Consider the following 19,272-nt stretch of genomic DNA (forward strand, 5'->3'; position numbering starts at 1 on the left):
GAGGCTTAATTCAAATGAAATGGGGATAGTTATCCATGCAGTTTGAAGGCACTGATTTATTCTGGGGTGCTGGTGGAAAGTATGGCCTTTGTAAGTCACTATTCCTTAGAATTTTGAGTTTGTTCTTACTTCAAAATATTTGTTTACAGACCACAACACTGGTCTCCCTATGGAAGCAGCTGTTTCTATCTGGCATTGAGACCCCATGGAGAAGCTGAGGAGGGGGATGGCTCTTCATATCCATGAAGCCTGGATACTTCTGTTTGTAATCCCTGCTTTGGTCACTCCAGCTGCCATCAATCATGAAGACTACCCCGCCGATGAAGGGGACCAGACCTCCAGTAATGACAATCTGATCTTTGATGACTACCGAGGGAAGGGCTGTGTGGATGACAGTGGCTTTGTGTACAAACTGGGAGAACGTTTTTTCCCGGGACATTCCAACTGTCCCTGTGTCTGTACTGAGGATGGACCTGTTTGCGATCAACCAGAATGCCCTAAAATTCACCCAAAGTGTACAAAAGTGGAACACAATGGATGCTGTCCAGAATGCAAAGAAGTGAAAAACTTTTGTGAATATCATGGGAAAAATTACAAAATCTTGGAGGAATTTAAGGTATGAAACCCTTTCTTCAGTGTTTAATATCAGTGTGCTGTGGCAATTGTATTTCTTTTGGGGACCCTCAAAGGCACTCAGTATTTACTCACTGCTGGTAATCAGTGCTAAAGCTGCAGACCCTTATAGCTTTGATGCAGGCCTGGCTGATGTGAAAGCTGCCACCTCCTCCCTCACGTGCGCCAGGTGAGGGCCAGTGGTCAGTCAAGTGTCCCTGTGTGAAATACCAGCCCTCTGAATCTGCCACTCCGGACAAACTCCTCCTTTGCTCCTAGCATGAGTCAGGATGGACCGCCTAAAAATAGTGGTTAACCAATACTGAGTGCCTTTTAAGAACCCCTTTTCCAATTTGGATAGCAAAAGAGGATAGCATGGCTGAGAGTTGTTACTCATAACTGTATGAAAACGCAAGTAAGTCGATTGCAAGCTGTATTTAATGTTTTCAGTTCAGCTGTGATAATGGCAGAAAATTAATTTCTAGGCAGATGACCATCTCAGGTAATGAGAAGTATGGGGTTTAAGTGTAATAGTTGAGCTCCTATTGGGAATGCTGTAAAGAAATCCTTCTGAAATACATCTTAAAAATAAGACCAGGTTTTCAGAAACTATTACCCTTTACACAGCCTGCATCTCTCATTCTAATGAGTTTGATTGCATGTTTTCAATTCTGCCAAGGAAAATAACATTTCACAATGAAGAACAGGGTCCACAAAGGCAATAGGTATACATGAGTTTGTTCTCCCAGGTCACATGGCTTTACGATTCATACCTCCATAATTAACGACAGCCTGTAACTCTTTGTGCCTCTACGCCCAATCTCATTACACGCTTGCCAGTTTATTTGCTTTCCTGACAGTGAAAATACTTCCATGTAGGTCCGTGTACTTCACGAGTTCTCTGTAACATAGATGGCAATTTCCTTTTTCTCCAGTATTGTCGTTTTCAGTCAGATGGTATTTAGTTCCTTTCTTCTATCACGTATGGTTTGTGTTCATCTTTTTCTGTCCATCTGTAGCTGCAGTCACTCAGTATGAGCAAATCAGTTAATGACACAGTCACAAGGCAAAACTAGTACATGAGGAACATTTCCTCGAGGGCCATCCTGACCAACCTGTTCTCTGCTTTGCTGAGGAACGGGAAGATGCTCATTTTTGCTTCAACAACAGCTTCTTGTTGTAGGGAGGCCTAACCCAGCTTCATCCCACGATCATGCTGCGGTGGTCCCGTGTTGACTGCTCTGTTGTCAGGGGATGAAGTGCCCCACCGAGGTGTAATTTTGCCACATGGTCAGGTTCTTAACGTTGAAGTTACAAGGACCCCTTTTGGAGAGGTTCCAGTGGGAGAATAATGAGATGGATCTTCTTATTAGAGTATCTTTTGCATGTGAATGAAATACAGAAGTACTAGCCACTTTTCCTGAAAGAAAGAATTGTACCCTGATAACAGATTAAAGGCTAGAGAAACAGAATTTAGGGGAGAAAGGCTATTAGAGGGAATTAGAGCAATCTGCTCATTTGTTTGCTGTGTTCAAAAAATGTTGGGTATTGTGTGGAAAGCAAAGTTCCACTATGGTGGATGGTGGCACACCACTCACACACAGTAGCCTTCAGTCCAGGACTAATGTGAGATCCTTCAGACTTCATTTAGTTGGCAGTTGAGCTTTTGACCTGGACCTCTCTTTTGCTGAGAGCTTGATACCTTGTGGACCAGGGCAGAAACACATGTTTTTTGAAATCTATGTGTTTACCTAGAATATATAGTGAAAGTCTTGTTTTTCCTCTGAGTAGTAGAAGAGATTCAGGCAATAGAAGATTATTCTGTGCACTTCCAAGGGTGTTCTGGGGGACAAAAAGGAGCACCCATGCTCATATGGGTTTGTAAATGCTATAGGAAAGACAGAGCTTCAGGATATAGGAAACGGCTGCTGTGAAGTGGAATCGTGACTTCATTAAAGCATCCGAGCATTTTGCTGTTTACTTCAAATGAGCAAAAATTTTATCTGCTCTCTCCATAGAAGAAATTCTGAGCAGTCCATAGGTTTTGTAGGCTCTGAGCTGGCTCTTCCCTCGTCCTGTTGCATTGATAAGGTCTGCAAACTTTCTCAAGTCCATTCCTCACACACTGAATTCTGTCCTTGCCCAAGAGTCCTTTCTCCGGTCCTTCTGACCCAAACCCCGACTGCTTTCAATGGGAATGGAGGCACTGGTTTATGTGGTCTCATAACCTTACCTTGATCTGCTTTTGCTAATACGTACATACCAAATCATCATCTGTGGAAATGCTCGTCATTGCTTGGCTACAGCTGAAATTAGCCTGCATTTAAAAACCTTCCGCAAGTGTCTGTCTGTGTGTGTGCACACAGGCATTCATACTTGCTCTAGGAGTATTACCAGCACTGATTCATCTTGTAGAATTTGGAACTGCCTGATCTTTCACAAATTCGGAGATTTTTTTTTCCTCTGGGGATCTTTTTTTTCTCTAGGATAACAAAATCTGTGAGAGGTTTCCATTTTGGAGAATTTTCCTGTCTTGTTTCTAGGTTTCTGTTCAGGTTTGGGATGAGAAATCCAAATGCTATTTAAGGTTTTGTTTTGTTTCAACGGAGAGTGACAATCTCAGGGTAAAGAAGTAGTGATAAAGACCCATTTCTTGAATATTTAGCTCTTTTTTTTAGTGAACTGATCTTGTACCTCTGCTTGATTTTTAGTCATAACAATCGTAAGTGCAAAATATAAACAAGACAACAAGCCATCTAGCTTAGACAGCTGGCCAAATGTTTATGCTTGTGCCCCTGAGTCGTTAACATGTACAAATGAAATGCTGAACTGGAGTTCAGTTGTAAGTCTAAACCCATTAGTAGTTTTTCTTGTATCCTTCTGTGAAACCTTGTGTCCCTGACAGATGGTTGAGTAACCCTGTGTAGCATCTTCATAGCTCTCTTACGAGTCCTGGGAGGTCTTTGTGGATTTTGGGCCCCAGCCACGCGTACGGAGCCTGCCTCGTCCCCTTGGTTTGCCTGGGACTTAGCCCCAGCTTCGGCTGAGGCTGCGGCTCCACCCCGCAGAAAAGGTCAGCACAGTCTCTCTCGTGTGAATCAAGATCGTACAACCATAGAATCGTTTAGTTTGGAAAGGACCTGTGAGATCATCAAGTCCAATTGTTAACCCAGCACTGCCAAGCCCACCACTAAGCCATGTCCCTAAGCACCACATCCACGTCTCTTAAATCCCTCCACGGTTGGTGACTCCACCACTTCTCTGGGCAGCCCCTTGCAATGCCTGACAGCCCTTTCCGGGAAGAAATTTGATCGACTTAGACATGTCTGATATCTAGATTGCTGCCCAGTGTTCAGGATTGTGACTCCTGTGGAGCATTGCGCAGGAGAAAGAGGGGATCTAGTGGCTTTTACTGGGATCCATCTAGCTCTTTCCTAACCTCATTTTCTAATTCTCTCCTTGCTGGCCTGAAATCTGGTCTCTCGGCTCTCCTCTGGTCCCTCTCAGAGGCAACGCAGGGTGATGGGCACGTCTCGTGGCTGCATGGGAGGGTTGAAGGATGCTGCAAGTCTCGGACAGTCTGTTTGTTTTCTCCAGAGGGATCTGGTGGGGACTCTTGGGGTCCCTTAGCAGCTTGCTTTTTCTCCCACACAACAGCCGTGTTTTCATTTCAGTGCTGGAGGTGAAGGTCTGAGTCCTAAGTACTCCGTGCTCATCTGCACTAGCAGGGATCTTTCCAGGAGGTTCTTAACCCTCCCCTTTCTTCCCAGAGAGATAAAACATGCAGATAACAACTCGGAGAGCCGTCTCACTTATTGTAAGTACACATGGTTTTGTTTTAAATGAATGTTCCCAGACAGCAGCTTATGAAAACTTGAGGAGACAGTGTACCCCCAGCGTGATGGATGTTCACTGGCATCTTACGGAGGAATTGTGCAAATGTCGGAGGCACAACAGTTTTCCTAAGTGCTGATTAGTTTTTACTCCCCTGCATAAGGTACTGACAGAAAAGCACACACCTACCTGCGTTTGGGAAATGCAATTGGCAGTGTGGTTAAGGGTATTTGTAGCCACAGTTAGGAGCCGTTAGAAGAGGATTTAGGTTGTCAGTTTGCAAAGTCCATCATCATTTCTGAACTTCCAAAATCTCTCACCGCCCAGTACAGGCATATCCAGAGTAACCTTCTGTGAAGCTGTGTGAATATGTAGGAAAATACCATTGCTGGGAAATGAACGATCGGTTCACAAGAGACTGTCAGGCTGATAGCGTGAAACATTCTCTTCGTTTTTAGACTGTGCAGGCAGGACCTGCTCCCTGGCCCTGCAGGAGGCTGAGTCCTGGTGACATGGTTTTCAGTAGTGTGGTGCCATCCTCTCAAAGTCAGTGGCTGGATTTTCTAGCCACAGGCATTAAAATATCTCCATTTGCCTGGCAGGACTTAGAGTGAGATGTCCTTTGGATGGGAACATGAGAGGTGTTTGGCGTCACCACTTGGCCTTCCTGGTAATATTGATGTCAGAAGAGCAACTTCAAACTGCAGTTGTGAACTTGAGCTTGGGAACAGCTCTGAACATCAAGGGCATATCTTGGGTGCTCTCCAGTAGCCGCCCTACTTTCTGCCAAGCACAGAGCTGCAATTTCTCCCAGCTGCTGGCTCTGCCAGTGCTTAACCTCTGCTGCTGCCTTTCATCTGCCTGCTCTTCCCAATGACTTCTCCACTTCCCTGTCCTCTCCCCTTCCATCCTCACTACCCCCAAACCCATCCCTGGTCAAAAAGGCCCCAGGTGATGCCCAAATGTTTGTTCCTTGCATCAAGCACAAGTGTGGAGGGATGGGAGAACCACCCTTGCAGCGTGAGGGGAAATTTTGGCTTCGTTCTAGGGCAACTTGTCAAGAGTCAGGATTTCACTGCTGGAGTTCTACTTCATTTTTCTTTCCCATGTTTCTTGCCACTGTATCTTAAGTTCATTGCTTTGTTTTGACCACAAATCATCTGTAATCCTTCAGTGAGGGCTCCTGTGTCTCGCTGGGTTTATGTCTTCTTGAGCAGCACTTTGCACAGTAGGGATCACAGCTCTAACAGGGATCTTCGGGGTATAATCAGAATCCAAAATAAATGAGGGACTATATAAGCATAGCATTATCATATACTAATCCCCAGCTCATTATGGAAGCCTTTACTTCAGAACAGTGGCACCTCCTCCTCCTTTGTTAATGCTCTTTAAAAATGTTTTATTAATGCAATTATCTCAATATAACTTAACAAAATAAGACCTCTCATCAAAAGGCATTAGCACATGCAAGAGCGTGTTCAGCTGCTATCCCAGAATCTCTCAGTCCCTGAAATGCAGTGTGTCCATTCTGCCAGTGGAGAGAAGGAGGCAATGAGACCGAAAGGCGATTCCCCACCCCCAGAACCCTGCCAGAAATAGAAATTAGAGTGGTGAAAGCTACAGCCTTGCCCTGACCACTGGTTACCCAGGCTGGGAGTGCAACCTTATCAAATATGAATGAACCTCTTGGGACGTTCCCGGAGCATTACTGATGGGATGATGCTGTTAGGTGGTAAAGCAAGAGTTTGCAAGGGAAGGTGACGGGAAGAAGTGTGCCAGGGGTGCTGCAGTGGGCTGCCCGAGGGTCCCTCAGCCCTGTCCAGGTGTATCGAACTGTCCGGCTGCAGGTTGCTGTGGTTTGTATCAGTGTGAGAGAGCAGAGACATGACACCTTAAATCTGAGGAGCTTTGTTAGGCTGCTAGAAAAACCAAACGGGGAGAGAAGGAAGGTTCTTCACTGGGCTTCTCCTCTGTTACATGAGTGTCCAGTGTCCTGGAAAATCTTGGAAAGTGCTCCAGTCATGGCAAGCTAATCACTGCAAGAACTAGCGTTGTTGAACCCTTTTGGTGTGCTAAGCCAGACATCCAAATCACTAGTAGTTTTCAGATCTTCGCTCACGAATGCCAAGAAACTGATTACTAACCCAAGCCAGCATGGTGCCCCGACTTTAATATTGACATTTTTCTCTCCGAGATGTGTGCAGCAGGTTTGTTTTCTACTATGACTCAAACAAATGGGGCTATTTTTTTTTTTCCCCCCTTTCTTCTTGTGTGTTCTGCAATTTCACGTACGGCTAGAAAATCGTAATACAAAAGAAATTTCAATAACGTGCCTGTGCTTTAATAAAAGGAGCTATGAACAATGCCAGCTCTGAAGATAGCATACAGCCATTGAAATCAGACAGGGGAAACAGAACATCAGTCAGATGGAAAAGTATGATTTATTATCTCCCTCCTGGCAAAATTACAGTGACAATGTCTATGCAAAGGAATCTGAAATTACTGACTTACTGTGTTTCTGTCATAATTTGTACCAAGAAAACATAGTAAACCAGATAAGCACATCATATATTGATCTACCTATTTTTACAATTATATTACGTACTTAGCTACTGATTCTATAACGTATATATTACGCACAAGTGTATTACTACAATAGGTGAAAGAAGATGGGCTGTATTCAGAATTTGGCTACAGAAAATCCATGCTGTTGTTTTCCCTAGATCACAGTAATACATGGGGGACCCAAAAGCTCAGAGTTCAGCAGCGCTCCGCTCCACACATACTCCCAAAGCTCCCCTTTGAAAGAGGTGAGACCCAAAACTCAAGCATCAGCATGAATTCAGAATGACCAGGAATTAAGCACAAGCCCCCATGCTTTAATCCCAGCGCACCAGTGCAGGAGCAGAATTTGGCCTGTACGTGCAAGCCCAAGCAACTGGTATTTTTCCAATAAATGGGACACATGTGCCCAACGTTTGTACAGCCAAAGCTGTGGCTGGGCTTTCAGATATTCACTTCCGGAAATAGCCCATCAGCTCGGCTTGCTCCCAGGTTTGGGGGCTGTCCAGAGAGCTCCTGAAAGAGCAGAGATATCTCTGCACAGCCGGAGGAGCGGCTCTGGACATTGAAAATGGCATGTGTAGTACATGCAACTGCTACCAGCTCCTTCCAAGAGTGGTAAAATCAAGTCTGAGGCTTTATTATGGTGCCAGACAACATTCAGTGGGGCCAAGGAGAGAAGCGCTCATCCTTTGGCTCACCTGGGGTATGTCCATTTCTGTCCCCCAGGATGTTTCTGGAGGGCTGGTGAGCATGAGGTCCTCAGCTCATGGAAGGATGTCATCCATAGAAGTGTTGACAGATCATTGGCAAGAAGCTTTTTAGAGAACTGTTCCCTCCCAGAGCAAGGGGGAGTGCAGGTGCATGCTTTACGCAGAATTGTGTTCATTAAAAATAATGCTCAATTAGCTAACGATCCTAGTTATTGTTTTTAAGGCTATAATTAGGTAGGTCATGTAATGACAACACTTAATCTAGTTGCAAAATAAAATTACACGTAGCATCAGGCTTCCTTTACTCTTTGTTGCTGTGGGCTAGTTCAGTGGTAATTCTTCAGGAATTCTACTGAAGTCGGTATGCTTGGAAGAGCATTCTGGGTTGCAGCCACTCCTCCAAGCAGGGAATCTCTCAGCCTGTTAGCCTGCTCATCCCGGGCAGGAAAGCCCTTCTGTCTGAGGGTTAACCCAGTGTGGTCCCTGTGTATCCTCAGTGTGTCCTCTCATCACAGATAACCTATTCTAACCTGTTTTCATCCACCTCTTTCCAAGCTTGTGCCCCTAACTAAATGTGGAAACATCCCCTGAGGGACAGAAACCTCCTGGATCCTGCTGGCTTCTCTCCTGAGGGTTTAAGCATTGGCAACTGGATACGAGGGGCAGCCAGGAGAATTTGGAAAACACCTTCTCCGTAGTGCCAGCTAGTAAAGAGCTGCTTTAGTCTGTGGGACAGGTGGGGCAGGTTCTCCACTTCTATGAACTGCTGTGGCTGGATGGATCGCAAGTGGCCCATTGGGATGTTACACTGGTGTAAAGTTCAGTACCAGTTAGGTACTCCTCTCTGGAGTTTGCATGATGCCGACCTGAGATACGGATTTGCCCGGGGGAGCTCCCATGAAGCCTAATCTGCCTTGCCAGAAAGTAAAAAGTTAGGCTAGGCTATCAGAAAAGTACAGGTAATGGAGAAGGAAGGAGAAAAAGCCACCGGGAACAAGTCAGTATTTGGAACGATGAGTTTGCCCCTCTCCCACCTCGCACCATGCAGTGCAAACAGGACCAGTTTCAAATCCCCATAGCAAAGGAACTCAAAACCACAGCAGACCCAAGCAGACACGGGATGTTCACCCACTTAGGTACAACCACAGCTCGCTGCTTGGCAGGACAGGGCTTCGAAGCAGGGCCTGGAGATGGCGAAGGGGAAGGGGATGTGCGTGTTGATGTAGTTGTGACACTCAGCACTCTTGAGCCTCTTGTACTCTCATCAGTGTAAAGGGAGAAAGCAGGTCAGCTCCTAAGCGCTCCTTGGACATAGACTTGGGTTCAGCCCTGCCTGGGGGGAAGAGAAAGGCGATGCAGCAACAGAGCGTGTTAATGGAGATGAGTACCGAGCTCTTGTTTCCAGCTCCGATGCTGGAGGGAGCCCTGAGCTCAGCAGAGGTGAGCAAGAGCAAAGCATTGAGGGAGGAGCTGCTCCTTTGGGGAGGAAGGAGGGACCATATTGGTGTGCTGCTGGGACTCTGCAGTACCAGGGGCTTGGACTTGCTTCCCTTAGGGCACAAGAGGAGCAGAACTGTGCAGGATGCTGAGGGTGATAGAGCACTGAAATCTGCAGCCTGGGACCTACAGCAAGAGGAACTTGCACCTTGCCTTGACTGCCATGACCCAGCCAGGAGTCACCCGCTGCCTGGGGACACGGAGCTTGTCCGCAGACAAAGCAGGCTGACTCCAAAGGTTGCATTCCGTTCGGCCAAACAGCCATCATCTGGGTATCTTGTGAGTAAAAGAGTCACAGGGCCAGATCCCTCACTGGAGTAAATCCACCTCACCTGTACTGTGGCTGTGGAAAGTCCATGTGACGATCCAGACAGAAAACTGCAGGAGAAGGGATGGGACCAAGATCCAGATCTCCTCCCAGTGATGGCTGGTTATGCTATTCCTACCTCCTTAATACAAATTCAGTATTTTACCAGTACACAGAACTGATCTCGCCACGTTCTCCCATCTCTTGGCACGAATGAAGGAAACAGCAGATTCAGGTATAGGGAAAAGACCTGTAAAACGGATCACCTTTCTGACCAGGACCTTGGTTCCTTTCTCCCTGTCCCAGGAGGTTTTCTCCTAGATGAGGCTGCCTCATTGCGAGAGACAACAGGGAGGGATCGGGGAGCAGGAACTGCCAGCGGGACTTGCTTTCCCTATTGATATTGAAAAGGGCTTCACAAATGTGAAGCACACACAGACATTTAGCCTGTGTCTGAATGGGGCTGCACATCGCACGTTGGAGCCACGGTCCCCTCTGTCACCTTTCGAAAGGAGTCCTGTGCGCGGGGCACGTCCGAACTGAAAAACTACAGTGATGGAGTCTTAAAAACTATCAGCAAAGTCATAGGGAACTCCAGTGCCCTCGGCCCCAGGGTAGGTGAGGTGCAACTATTGTAAGGAATAAAATGAGGCATGTATCAAAACACAGAGTGTTCTTATGAAAGAAGTGCAAAGTCATGTTGTTACGGAAAGCTCCGCTGCTGTTCTCAGGAGAGAAAAGCAACCACGAGACTGCAGATATGCGGTGGAAAAAGGGCCAGGGTTGTCAGGCTCAAGCTCAAGGTTGTCTCTCTCTCTCATCAGCTAATGGAGAAGTCACTCTCCAGACCCAGACGTGGTTCCAGGAGCCTTTTAAACCCATCAAGTTGTGTGGCACATAGCAAATATATGAGTACAAACCTCCCCGTGTCATCACAATTCTGAACCATCAGATGTGGGCCCAGGATACCCACGGTGAGGCATATCCTCTGGGCTTCTCTCCCTCTGCTGGCTTACTGCTCTGTAGGAGCTCCCCGGGAGTTTATACAAAAGGATGGCAAGGATAGTGTTGTTTCCAGGTATGGGCAGGCGTGGTCTAGGGCTGAGGGGAGGAAACGTATACAGGACCTGGGGGGATTACAGCATCTTTATACCTTTCCATCTCCAGAATCCAAGCCTAGTCACCAGCCTGCTGCAGACTCTTGTAGCTGTGAATAGACAAGCAGCAGTTAGGAGTACCTAAAATCGAGCTTTGGTTGAAGAGCTGCAGCATCTTTAGGTTAAGAAAATAGGCGAATCGTCTTCAGCCTCCTTGTGGTGGGGCTGCTTTGAGTATAGGATGGAGTCACCACGTACAGGAACTGTTTTCAGTAATGTATTTGTATCGCTCTTGTCCTTTCAGCTGAGTGAGAAATTTGTCATTTCAAGCTTAACATTAGTGCCGTTTGTGTGCGTGCTGGGGGCTCCCTTAGAAATACAGGATCGCAGCAGCCACTTGTGCTGCCTCTTGGAAGCCAGCTCCTCGCTTTAGCCGATCTGCAGCATGGTGCAAGCATTTTTCAGGTTTTGGATGGCACAGTTCATTTGTATTGCTAATGCTCCACGTTATGTACGATACAGCTCCAGTTTTCCACTGCAAATAAATTATCTAATGACTTAGTAGCTTTTCCCCCTTGCAAGATCATTTGCAAGCCGATGGTGTTTTCAGTGATTGTACTCGTCTATAGTCACTCACCTGATGGTTTATTCGAGCAGCTTTCCACCTATGGAAAATCCAAGTCATTATGGTTTCTGTAAGATAATTGATAGAGTGTCTCCTCCAGGTGGGGGGACGATTCTTACTTATAATGAGTGAAAAGTTTTACCCCATGCAAGTTCTTGTATTGGCCCACACACACACGAAAGAGCCATTAACCGTATTTTTAACACAATTTAGATGGCTGCCAGTGTGTTGCTAATAGTAAAGGCAAAGTGAGCTGCTCAGAAGAGAAACAGGCTGATTTCAGTCTTGCCATCAGACAGGACTAGCCAGCCCAGTCTCTGCAGTTGGGCACCTGCAGAATTTCTCAGTTGAAGGCTTTCTCTCAACTTTCCTGCAATCTCCTGCTAATCTGCTTGAGATCACAGGCAATTTCAATAACAATGAAAATGATTCTAATTTCGACTCCAGGGGTATCTTCGATGAATGCTATCCCGGTTCCTTTCTTATTCATCTCCCCTGGTTTATGACTTCCCACCTCAGCCATAACGTGGAAACCATTTTTGCCTCCGATTTTATTCATCAGGCTCTTTTTAACTTTCTTCCTTTTCTTGTTTCCTGCCAATAAATTCACCACCTGAAACTGTAGCTACAAAAATCATTTCCATCAGAATTGCCATTGTCCTTAGTGTCATTAAAAGTTACAGCTACTCTTAAGATGTAAGTGCCCAATTTGACAGACTTCACTTTACATCGCTCTGCTTTCCCTGCTGTTTTATCTGCAGAGAGCTGGATGCCATCAGTCGAGCCTGTCTGAGGGGGGAGGCTGAATGTGATTATCTGTATGAGCGCTGGTGCACACTCTCTTGAAAACCAGAAGATGGAATGATTGACAGTAGTGGTGGTTTTCAGCTTTCCTTCCCTTGGAGCCCAGCACTCACAGGGGATGGGACACAGCCAGTCCTTCCCAGGGAAACAGACAGGAGGCGCCTCTGGATACAGCCAGAGGATCCAGGTCTCAGGCAAGGGAGTGACAGATGTGTGCAGAAGTACCAGCTTAGATCCACTGCATTAAAAACAGCCTTGACTTCAGCAGAAATGGAGATGATGGCACCTCCTCCTCTTTGAGGAGTTTGCGCTTCTAACGCGTTCTCAAAGGGGGAGCAAGCGCTGCAACTCCGTATTCAGTAAAACAACCACAAAAAGCATTTTTTCCCTTTCCATCTCAGTCTAGAAAAGGCATCTACTTATGCACCATTTCCCTTTCTGGTGTTTGAAGGGGGTGGGAGCTAACATGCCTGATGAAGGTTTGCAGTGGTATCAGGAGTCTGCTGAGTTTGCTCCGATGTGATGGATCCTCGGGTTTCCGTGGGGCTCAGAAAGCAAGCCCGCTGGCTTAATTTCTTGGTTATACACCACTTCAGATTCCAGGCAAGCAAGCAGATTTCTCCCGTCATTCTGCCCGTTTTGTAAATATACTTATTTGACTGTGAAGAGTGTCACAGGCCCCAACAGCAGGTCTGTTCAATTTGGTGGAAATACTTAGATTGTCTTCTACTAACTTGAACAGCCCCCTGCATGATGATCAGTAGGTGTCTATTGTAACATGATTAGATGGTTGTAAACACTTTCATGAAGCTTTTCTGTTTCCTCCCTCAAAAGAAATGTCAAGTATTTGTGATATAATAGGGTAAGGTTTGTATTGCTCTGTAGTTGTTTGCTACTAGCTGTGTATAATTGATGAAGGGCTGTTGTGCAGTAGTGAGACAGCACATGGTCCTTACATGACCACTTCATGGGACCTCGTCAAAGAGATGAAGTCTTCAAGTATGGGATTATGGGACATTCTTGTACAAATAACCTTTTCAAGCTTTGCTGGAGCATGTAGGAAGGAGAGGGAAGAGAGCAGCCCAATAAATCCTGATAACTGGATCTCGGAACAGAGGACTAGAGGGCAACTGCAAGAATTTGCAGTAACTTTGGGCAACCTGGACACTAGCTCCAGCAAAGATGTGAACCTTCTTCCTTGAGTCTGAAAAGTACTAAAAAGTACTAAAAGTACTTCTACAAAGAAGGTACCGTGCAATTCAACGTCTTTTTTGAAAAGGTGAGGAGAGGTCCAAAGTCTCAGGAGGTGGCTGGAGGAAATCAGGAGGCGGCATCTAAATTCATAGAGGGGGAAGTCTCAAGGAGCAGCAGGTCTGTGTATAGTCTGTTTTAGTGATACAAGGTCCCACTGGCCCTCTTAGTACTTAGGTGCCAAATCACACTTCGCCCTCAGAAGGCTGCTTGGAAAATGGGCACTGTTTTCCCAGCTTCTGGAGAGGAATGAACTGAGTGAATCCCAGCTGATCACAGGAGACTGTAGCCTTAAAACTTGGTCTGAGATCTCTCTGAGCTGGGTGACAGCCCACATATAGGACTGCAGGGAGTGCACTTGGAAACCACACTTAGCCTGGCGAATGAGGCAGCAGAGCAAAAGCTGAGGAAAATTGCTTCTGATTGACAGAAGAAACAGGTAAAGAAAAAATATGCCAGATGTCATCTTCAGAGTTTTTCGTTTGTCTTAGGTAAATCGCTCCCTTTCCAGCTCCCTAGAGATGTTTGTGTAGAAGCAGCTAAGAGTGACTGACAATCAGATATGTTGGCAGAGAAATCCTTATTGGAGGCAGGGAAGAGGAGGGCTGCAGTGGTTTTTTTTTTTACATGTATATATTTGCTTCCTGCATTCACTCAAGGAGAATACTTACTACCCAGTAATAAGCTCTTGCAGGGCAATCTACATGTTATAGAAAGGTCTTTTACACATTTGGGGCAACAGAGATGTGTCTTAGGGTGCTGTAGTTGTGGACAAGGTGTGAGCTAAGGGCAAAATACACATGAGGTCCAGTAAGTACTTGGGACAAGAGAATTTCTGTGACTAAATGAGATGGCTCAGATGCAGTAAAGCTTAGCTCTTGCAGCAACTTCTTGCAAGGTCTTGCCTAAAAACTTGAAGTTTCGTGTAGCGGTTATTTGTGTGATTCTACCAGCTGCCTTGGTCTAAAAGAAATGTTTGATTCAGATCTCTTAAGCTGTTGAAAAACATAAAAGAGTAGATTTAGGCACTAAGTTTTGTATTGAGTTTTCCATTTTCTTTTCTCCACCTCTCCCTTAATTTTGGGAAGCAATTAGTATTTTGGTCTATTTTCCTGAAGAATTGGTTGCTCATGCGATCTCTCTGTCTTCTGGATGACTCGAGGGCCTGCTGGAGCCCTCGAGCATAGACTGCTCAGAGTTACGAAGTTTCTGGGCTTTTATGCAACCTAGTACCTGACTAAAGAAGGACCCACACGGTGCCCAACCTGGGAAGAGAACTGTGAGGAGTAGCTGGATGGTGTCAGCAACTGTAATTCCTACATGTGCTGGCATTTGCTTCCAAAAAGAGGGTGAAAATGGTGGGGAGCTGGTGTCCATGGGAGCGAGAGTGGAGCTTAGGACGTATGGTATCCACATCTTGTATGGCTTCCCCATTTCCCCTGCGCAGGGTGTATCTTGCTCTTCATTCTGTGTCCTTTGCTGCCTTTTTTAGTTTGTTTGTTTATATCATCTATCAGTTTTATCATTCTGTGCTCATGCACATAAAATCTTTATTAGCCATGCGTATTCTCTATTCTCTGTTTTAATTTTCCTTCCTTCTCTCTTTGTTAACAAACTCTGCTGATGGCAGATGTTTCCCATTTGACAGTGCCTGAGACTAAGGTTTTCCAGCCACGCAACCCGCTGAGTGCTGGCTTCTTCCTCCGGCTGCCCCGCTGTGCGGGGTGGGACCATCCCCTGCTAGAAGCAGGGAATGAACCTGCCCTCCCAGCCAAACCTGGGGTCACAGTTCTCCTGGAGATCAGTAGCCCAGCAGAAAAACAGAAGTTGGGCCATGATCTTAGGTATAAACAGGGGTGTCCAGGGTCCACATCCTTGTGCTTATTTGGTCTCTTTGAAGAAACTGGCCAAAGAAGAGGTGAATCAGGGTCAGTGCTGAGATTGAGAAGGTTCTTCGTGCTCTGTGTCCCACTTCATCAGCTCTCAGAAGCCTTTTAATGGTTGTGAGATGTTGGCCACCTCTGCTTCCCACTAACTTGGCTTGACTTGGCTCCTGTGCTGACGACAACATCAAAGAATGTATTTCCTCACTAGTTTGGAGGGTTAGTGCACTCACCCATGATGTAAGTGAAAATTGGGTAAAGGGAATTCCAGGTGCTTTGCACCAGTTTTTTTCCTAGTCAAAATGCTGTACTGACACCTTCTACAAAAGGACCCAGTTTGCTCCTCTGGTTTTAATGATAGGTCCATTCCTTTAAACGTACCTGGAACAGCAAGGGACTGTGCAATTGCATAGACGCGTATCCGCGTTGCAGCTGGCCACTGTGAGCATCCTTTCCTTTTGTGGCATCCTTCCTTTGTGAGAAGAATGTTTCTGCACCAACATCCTTCCTAACAAATCCTTCCCTCGGGAGTCGTCTGAGAGATTATTCTGCTTTGGTCAGTTGGAGTGAATAAATCATCTTCTGGCCCAAGCCTTTTATGATCCTTTAATCTTAACACTTTTTCCAGCGTATCAGTTTAAGGGACACCAGTAAAGCCTTCGCACTGTCCATGTGGGAATGGCATAACCTCTGATTTGTGTCCTCTCTCCTTCATACTTCAGAAACCCTCTGTATTTTCTCAGCCCTGTTTTTCAGCAGGGACGAGTTTCTTTTCAGGAGCTGGTGTTATCTGGTGTTTGAGCTTCAGTGGCTATGAAAGTGTAAACCAGCCCTCTTCCATGGCGATAAATATTTAAATCAGGAATCAGGAAACAAAACTCTGGGACATTGTTCACTGGTTCCCTGTTCTTCACTGGTTCCCAGTTTGTCGTTTTGCTGCTTGGTCTACATAATGCCTGTGTAAATAAATAGAGGATTTTTTGGCCAGTGTCCCATCGTTACTCCACAAAAAGGGTAGCGCCAGGGAAGTTAATAGCAGGGATGCAGAGTGCACAGAAAACAGTAAAAAGATGCTCAGCCAATGTGCCTGTGGCCTTTCTGAAAGGCATGGGGTTTGCAAATCAGATCCCAAAGCACTTCCCATGGGAGAAACTACCCAGACGTTCATAAGTGGACAGTAAGGCTGGGGTCACCAGTGGAGGTGAGCAGCTGGGTAAGAGCTACCATCAAGGGCACGGGCAAGTGAACAGAAGAGTCAGGTAGAGGAAAGTCCTAGAGGGAAGACCAAGTTGCTTGTGCTTGCTAAGATGAGGAAGAGGAGGTAGCTGAGAAAAACCTTGTTGTTCATGCCAGAGCAGCCTTTCTGTTTGCTGGCTGCTCGTTCCTTGTACTGCCAAGGTGCGCTTTCCTTCTTTGTGCCTGGTTCTTCCTCCTGAAAAGCTGCTTTCAGCGTCAGGCAACATCATGGTTTATTACAGTGTCATTTTCAGGTTAACACCAGCAACGCAAAAGCAGGAGATGTCTGTGTCGTGTCTCATTTACTCAGTTGCAGAGTGGTTCAGGGGCATCTTCTACTCGTGCTGATCATCTTTAAACCGTAGATTGGGCTGGAAACGCGTCACTTATTTCTTAGCATTGCAGCCACTGTAGTAGTGAAGATGGGGACACGTCCTGAAGGATACGTCAGTGAAAGCCTCCACAAATCACAAGATCTCATTCTACTGCTCTATGTAATTAGTGATTAAAATGAGTAAAAACAAAGCAGCAATTTTCTTATTGATCCCTCAGCAAATAGTTCTGTCTATTTTCTTCTGTATTGTTTCTTCTTATTAAATAGCCTTGAATAAGAAATGTCAGTCAAATGAATTTAGATTCCTGGTGCTTCAGACAGAAATCAAAGCAGGATTGAATGAGGAAAGATAATTAGCGAGAGGAATTCCACCTCCACAGACTTCTTCCCTAGCTCAAGGAATGCTGATTTTATCTAAATTGCCAAAGCCGTGAGCAAATGAGAGGTGATGGGAATTATAGACTGCAGACGCTGAGACAAAGCAAAGGAAGCTTTAATTAGTGCATTTTAAGGTAGAAATGAATTCCCTGGGAATAAATTATTTGACTCAAGACATATAGAGCTTCTTAGAGGTGAACTGAAAGGCCTTTTTACCTGCCAGAACCAGGGCTCACAGGTTGCATCTGTCTTGTACAAATGAGTGACATGTCACTGGGGTCTGAAACACACAGGGATGAATCCTCCTTTCCTTTGCATCTCTCTTCCTTTTTTTTTTCTGTAATATGGAGGAATTCCCATTGCTGCAGATTCCCAGCAGTGCAACAGAAAGCAGATTTTTTCCCAATGCCCAGAGTTACTAGTTCAGGTGTTAGTGGTGGATGTACTGATGCTGAGGATTTGGGAGTTATGTACTGAACCTACAGGTACTGAAGGGAGTTATTTTCCTTTTACATTCTCCTCTTACTCTCCTTTCTTAGCTCTGTTGTCATCCTTTCATCATGCTTGCCTGCGTGTAAGGGCGCTGGGAACCTTAAAACACTGACCTTTCTGTTTTTCAGCAGATTGCCACAGCTTTTCAAAGGGTAAGACAGTGACAACTCTCTCCTATTTGGAGGTAGATAGAGATTCCTGTTTGAATTGATGGAGCTGAAACGAAACCATTTAGCTGGGTGCTTTAATCCAGAACTCCCTGACTTCAGCAGAACTATTCAGGCTTTTAATTATTTACATACTCTCTGTGAGGCAGTTGCTCACAAACCTTGTTGAAACAGGCAGGAGTGGGGCCAGGAGCAGACCTGATGTTTGTGTTACAGGACTGCTTACAGAGCCCTGATGGAGGTGCTGCCCAAACGCAGACTACGATGGGTTTGCCCCTCCAAGAACAGGACTATCCTCCTTGGCTCTGAAATGCAGGAGCAAAAGCCCATCAAGAGGCTGGAGGATGGACGGGCCACTCCAGCAGCACCTTCCCGACAGCTCGGGGTTTGCTGGCAGTGAGGTCTGCATGAGTTCTGAGTGTGACCTGGAAAATCACCCTCCACTCCCTTCCTGGGGGGAACCACTACGTGCAATCTCCCAAAAATCCTGCTCTGCTGCCAGGAAAACGTAAGATACCAACAGATGAGTAGAGCAGAAGTACAGCCTGGTGGCTTCAGCTCCCTCTTTTTGATGAAGGGGGCTGAAGTCTGACAAAAGCTAAAAAACCCCACACCCTCTCTGGGAAAACAAGTATCCTGCTCGCTGTTTTTTTCCTAATGTTCTAGTTGCCTATTTCAGATATTGCTGTTTTGTCCTGTAGGTTAATTTGTATGACCTGAGATGAATGAATGCAGTCAAGAGGTGTTGAATGCTGATGTGTTTATCTTATGGCAAGATAGAAATGTTGCAAACTTGCGAGCTACGGGAGGAAATGGGCTAATTTTAGATTTGTTCCTAGCCCTCGCCATGCGAATGGTGTCGCTGCGAGCCCAGCAATGAAGTTCACTGTGTTGTAGCAGACTGCGCAGTTCCCGAGTGTGTCAACCCAGTCTATGAACCAGAACAGTGTTGTCCTGTCTGCAAAAATGGTAAGAAAGTACTGTATTGGCTTTAACAAAGAGATATAAAGGAAACATTTTATGAAAGTGTTGTTACCCATGCATGGCCAGGAGGTTTGCTTCCATCGGCACAGGCTGGCATTGGGGCTGTTACTTCTCCTTGCTTGTGGGCTTCAGTTGTGAGGTGGCAGCTGTGAGAATTAAGGCTGCCCTTCCTGGACTGTGTCTTCACGTGGAAGTTATGGGATTGCTGACTTGACTAAGGCTTTAGAGGACTGAGTCCTGATATCGATGATAGCTGTTTCATGTCTTTGCTTTTTTCTCATAATCAGTCTAACATGAAATCAAGTATATAAGAAAAGAGAGAGTCTTTGTCCCTAAATTAAGAAGCTGATGGTTGTTACTAAAGACCAGGGGAAAACTCACCCAAATCAAAGGCAAAACTTCCACTGGGGCCAGTAAGACACCCACCAAGCCTGAAACGTCATCAGTTGTGTGCTGGAGTCTGTGTGTGTAGTTTTGACCCTCATTGTCCTGCTGA

General features: G+C 45.8%; 1 protein-coding gene across 1 annotated transcript in view; it reads left to right on the forward strand.

Annotated features, from left to right (window-relative positions):
• Positions 1 to 205: 205 nt before the first annotated feature.
• VWC2L (von Willebrand factor C domain containing protein 2-like) overlaps positions 206 to 19,272 on the forward strand; it is a 49,185-nt gene continuing 30,118 nt past the window's right edge. Inside the window, exons 1-2 of the mRNA XM_010147232.1 lie at positions 206 to 616; positions 18,632 to 18,761. Of these exons, the coding sequence (XP_010145534.1) occupies positions 206 to 616; positions 18,632 to 18,761 (541 nt within the window). The remainder of the gene's footprint in view (positions 617 to 18,631; positions 18,762 to 19,272) is intronic.

The sequence above is a fragment of the Eurypyga helias genome, unplaced genomic scaffold, assembly GCF_000690775.1.
Source record: "Eurypyga helias isolate BGI_N326 unplaced genomic scaffold, ASM69077v1 scaffold18032, whole genome shotgun sequence".
NCBI lineage: Eukaryota > Metazoa > Chordata > Aves > Eurypygiformes > Eurypygidae > Eurypyga > Eurypyga helias.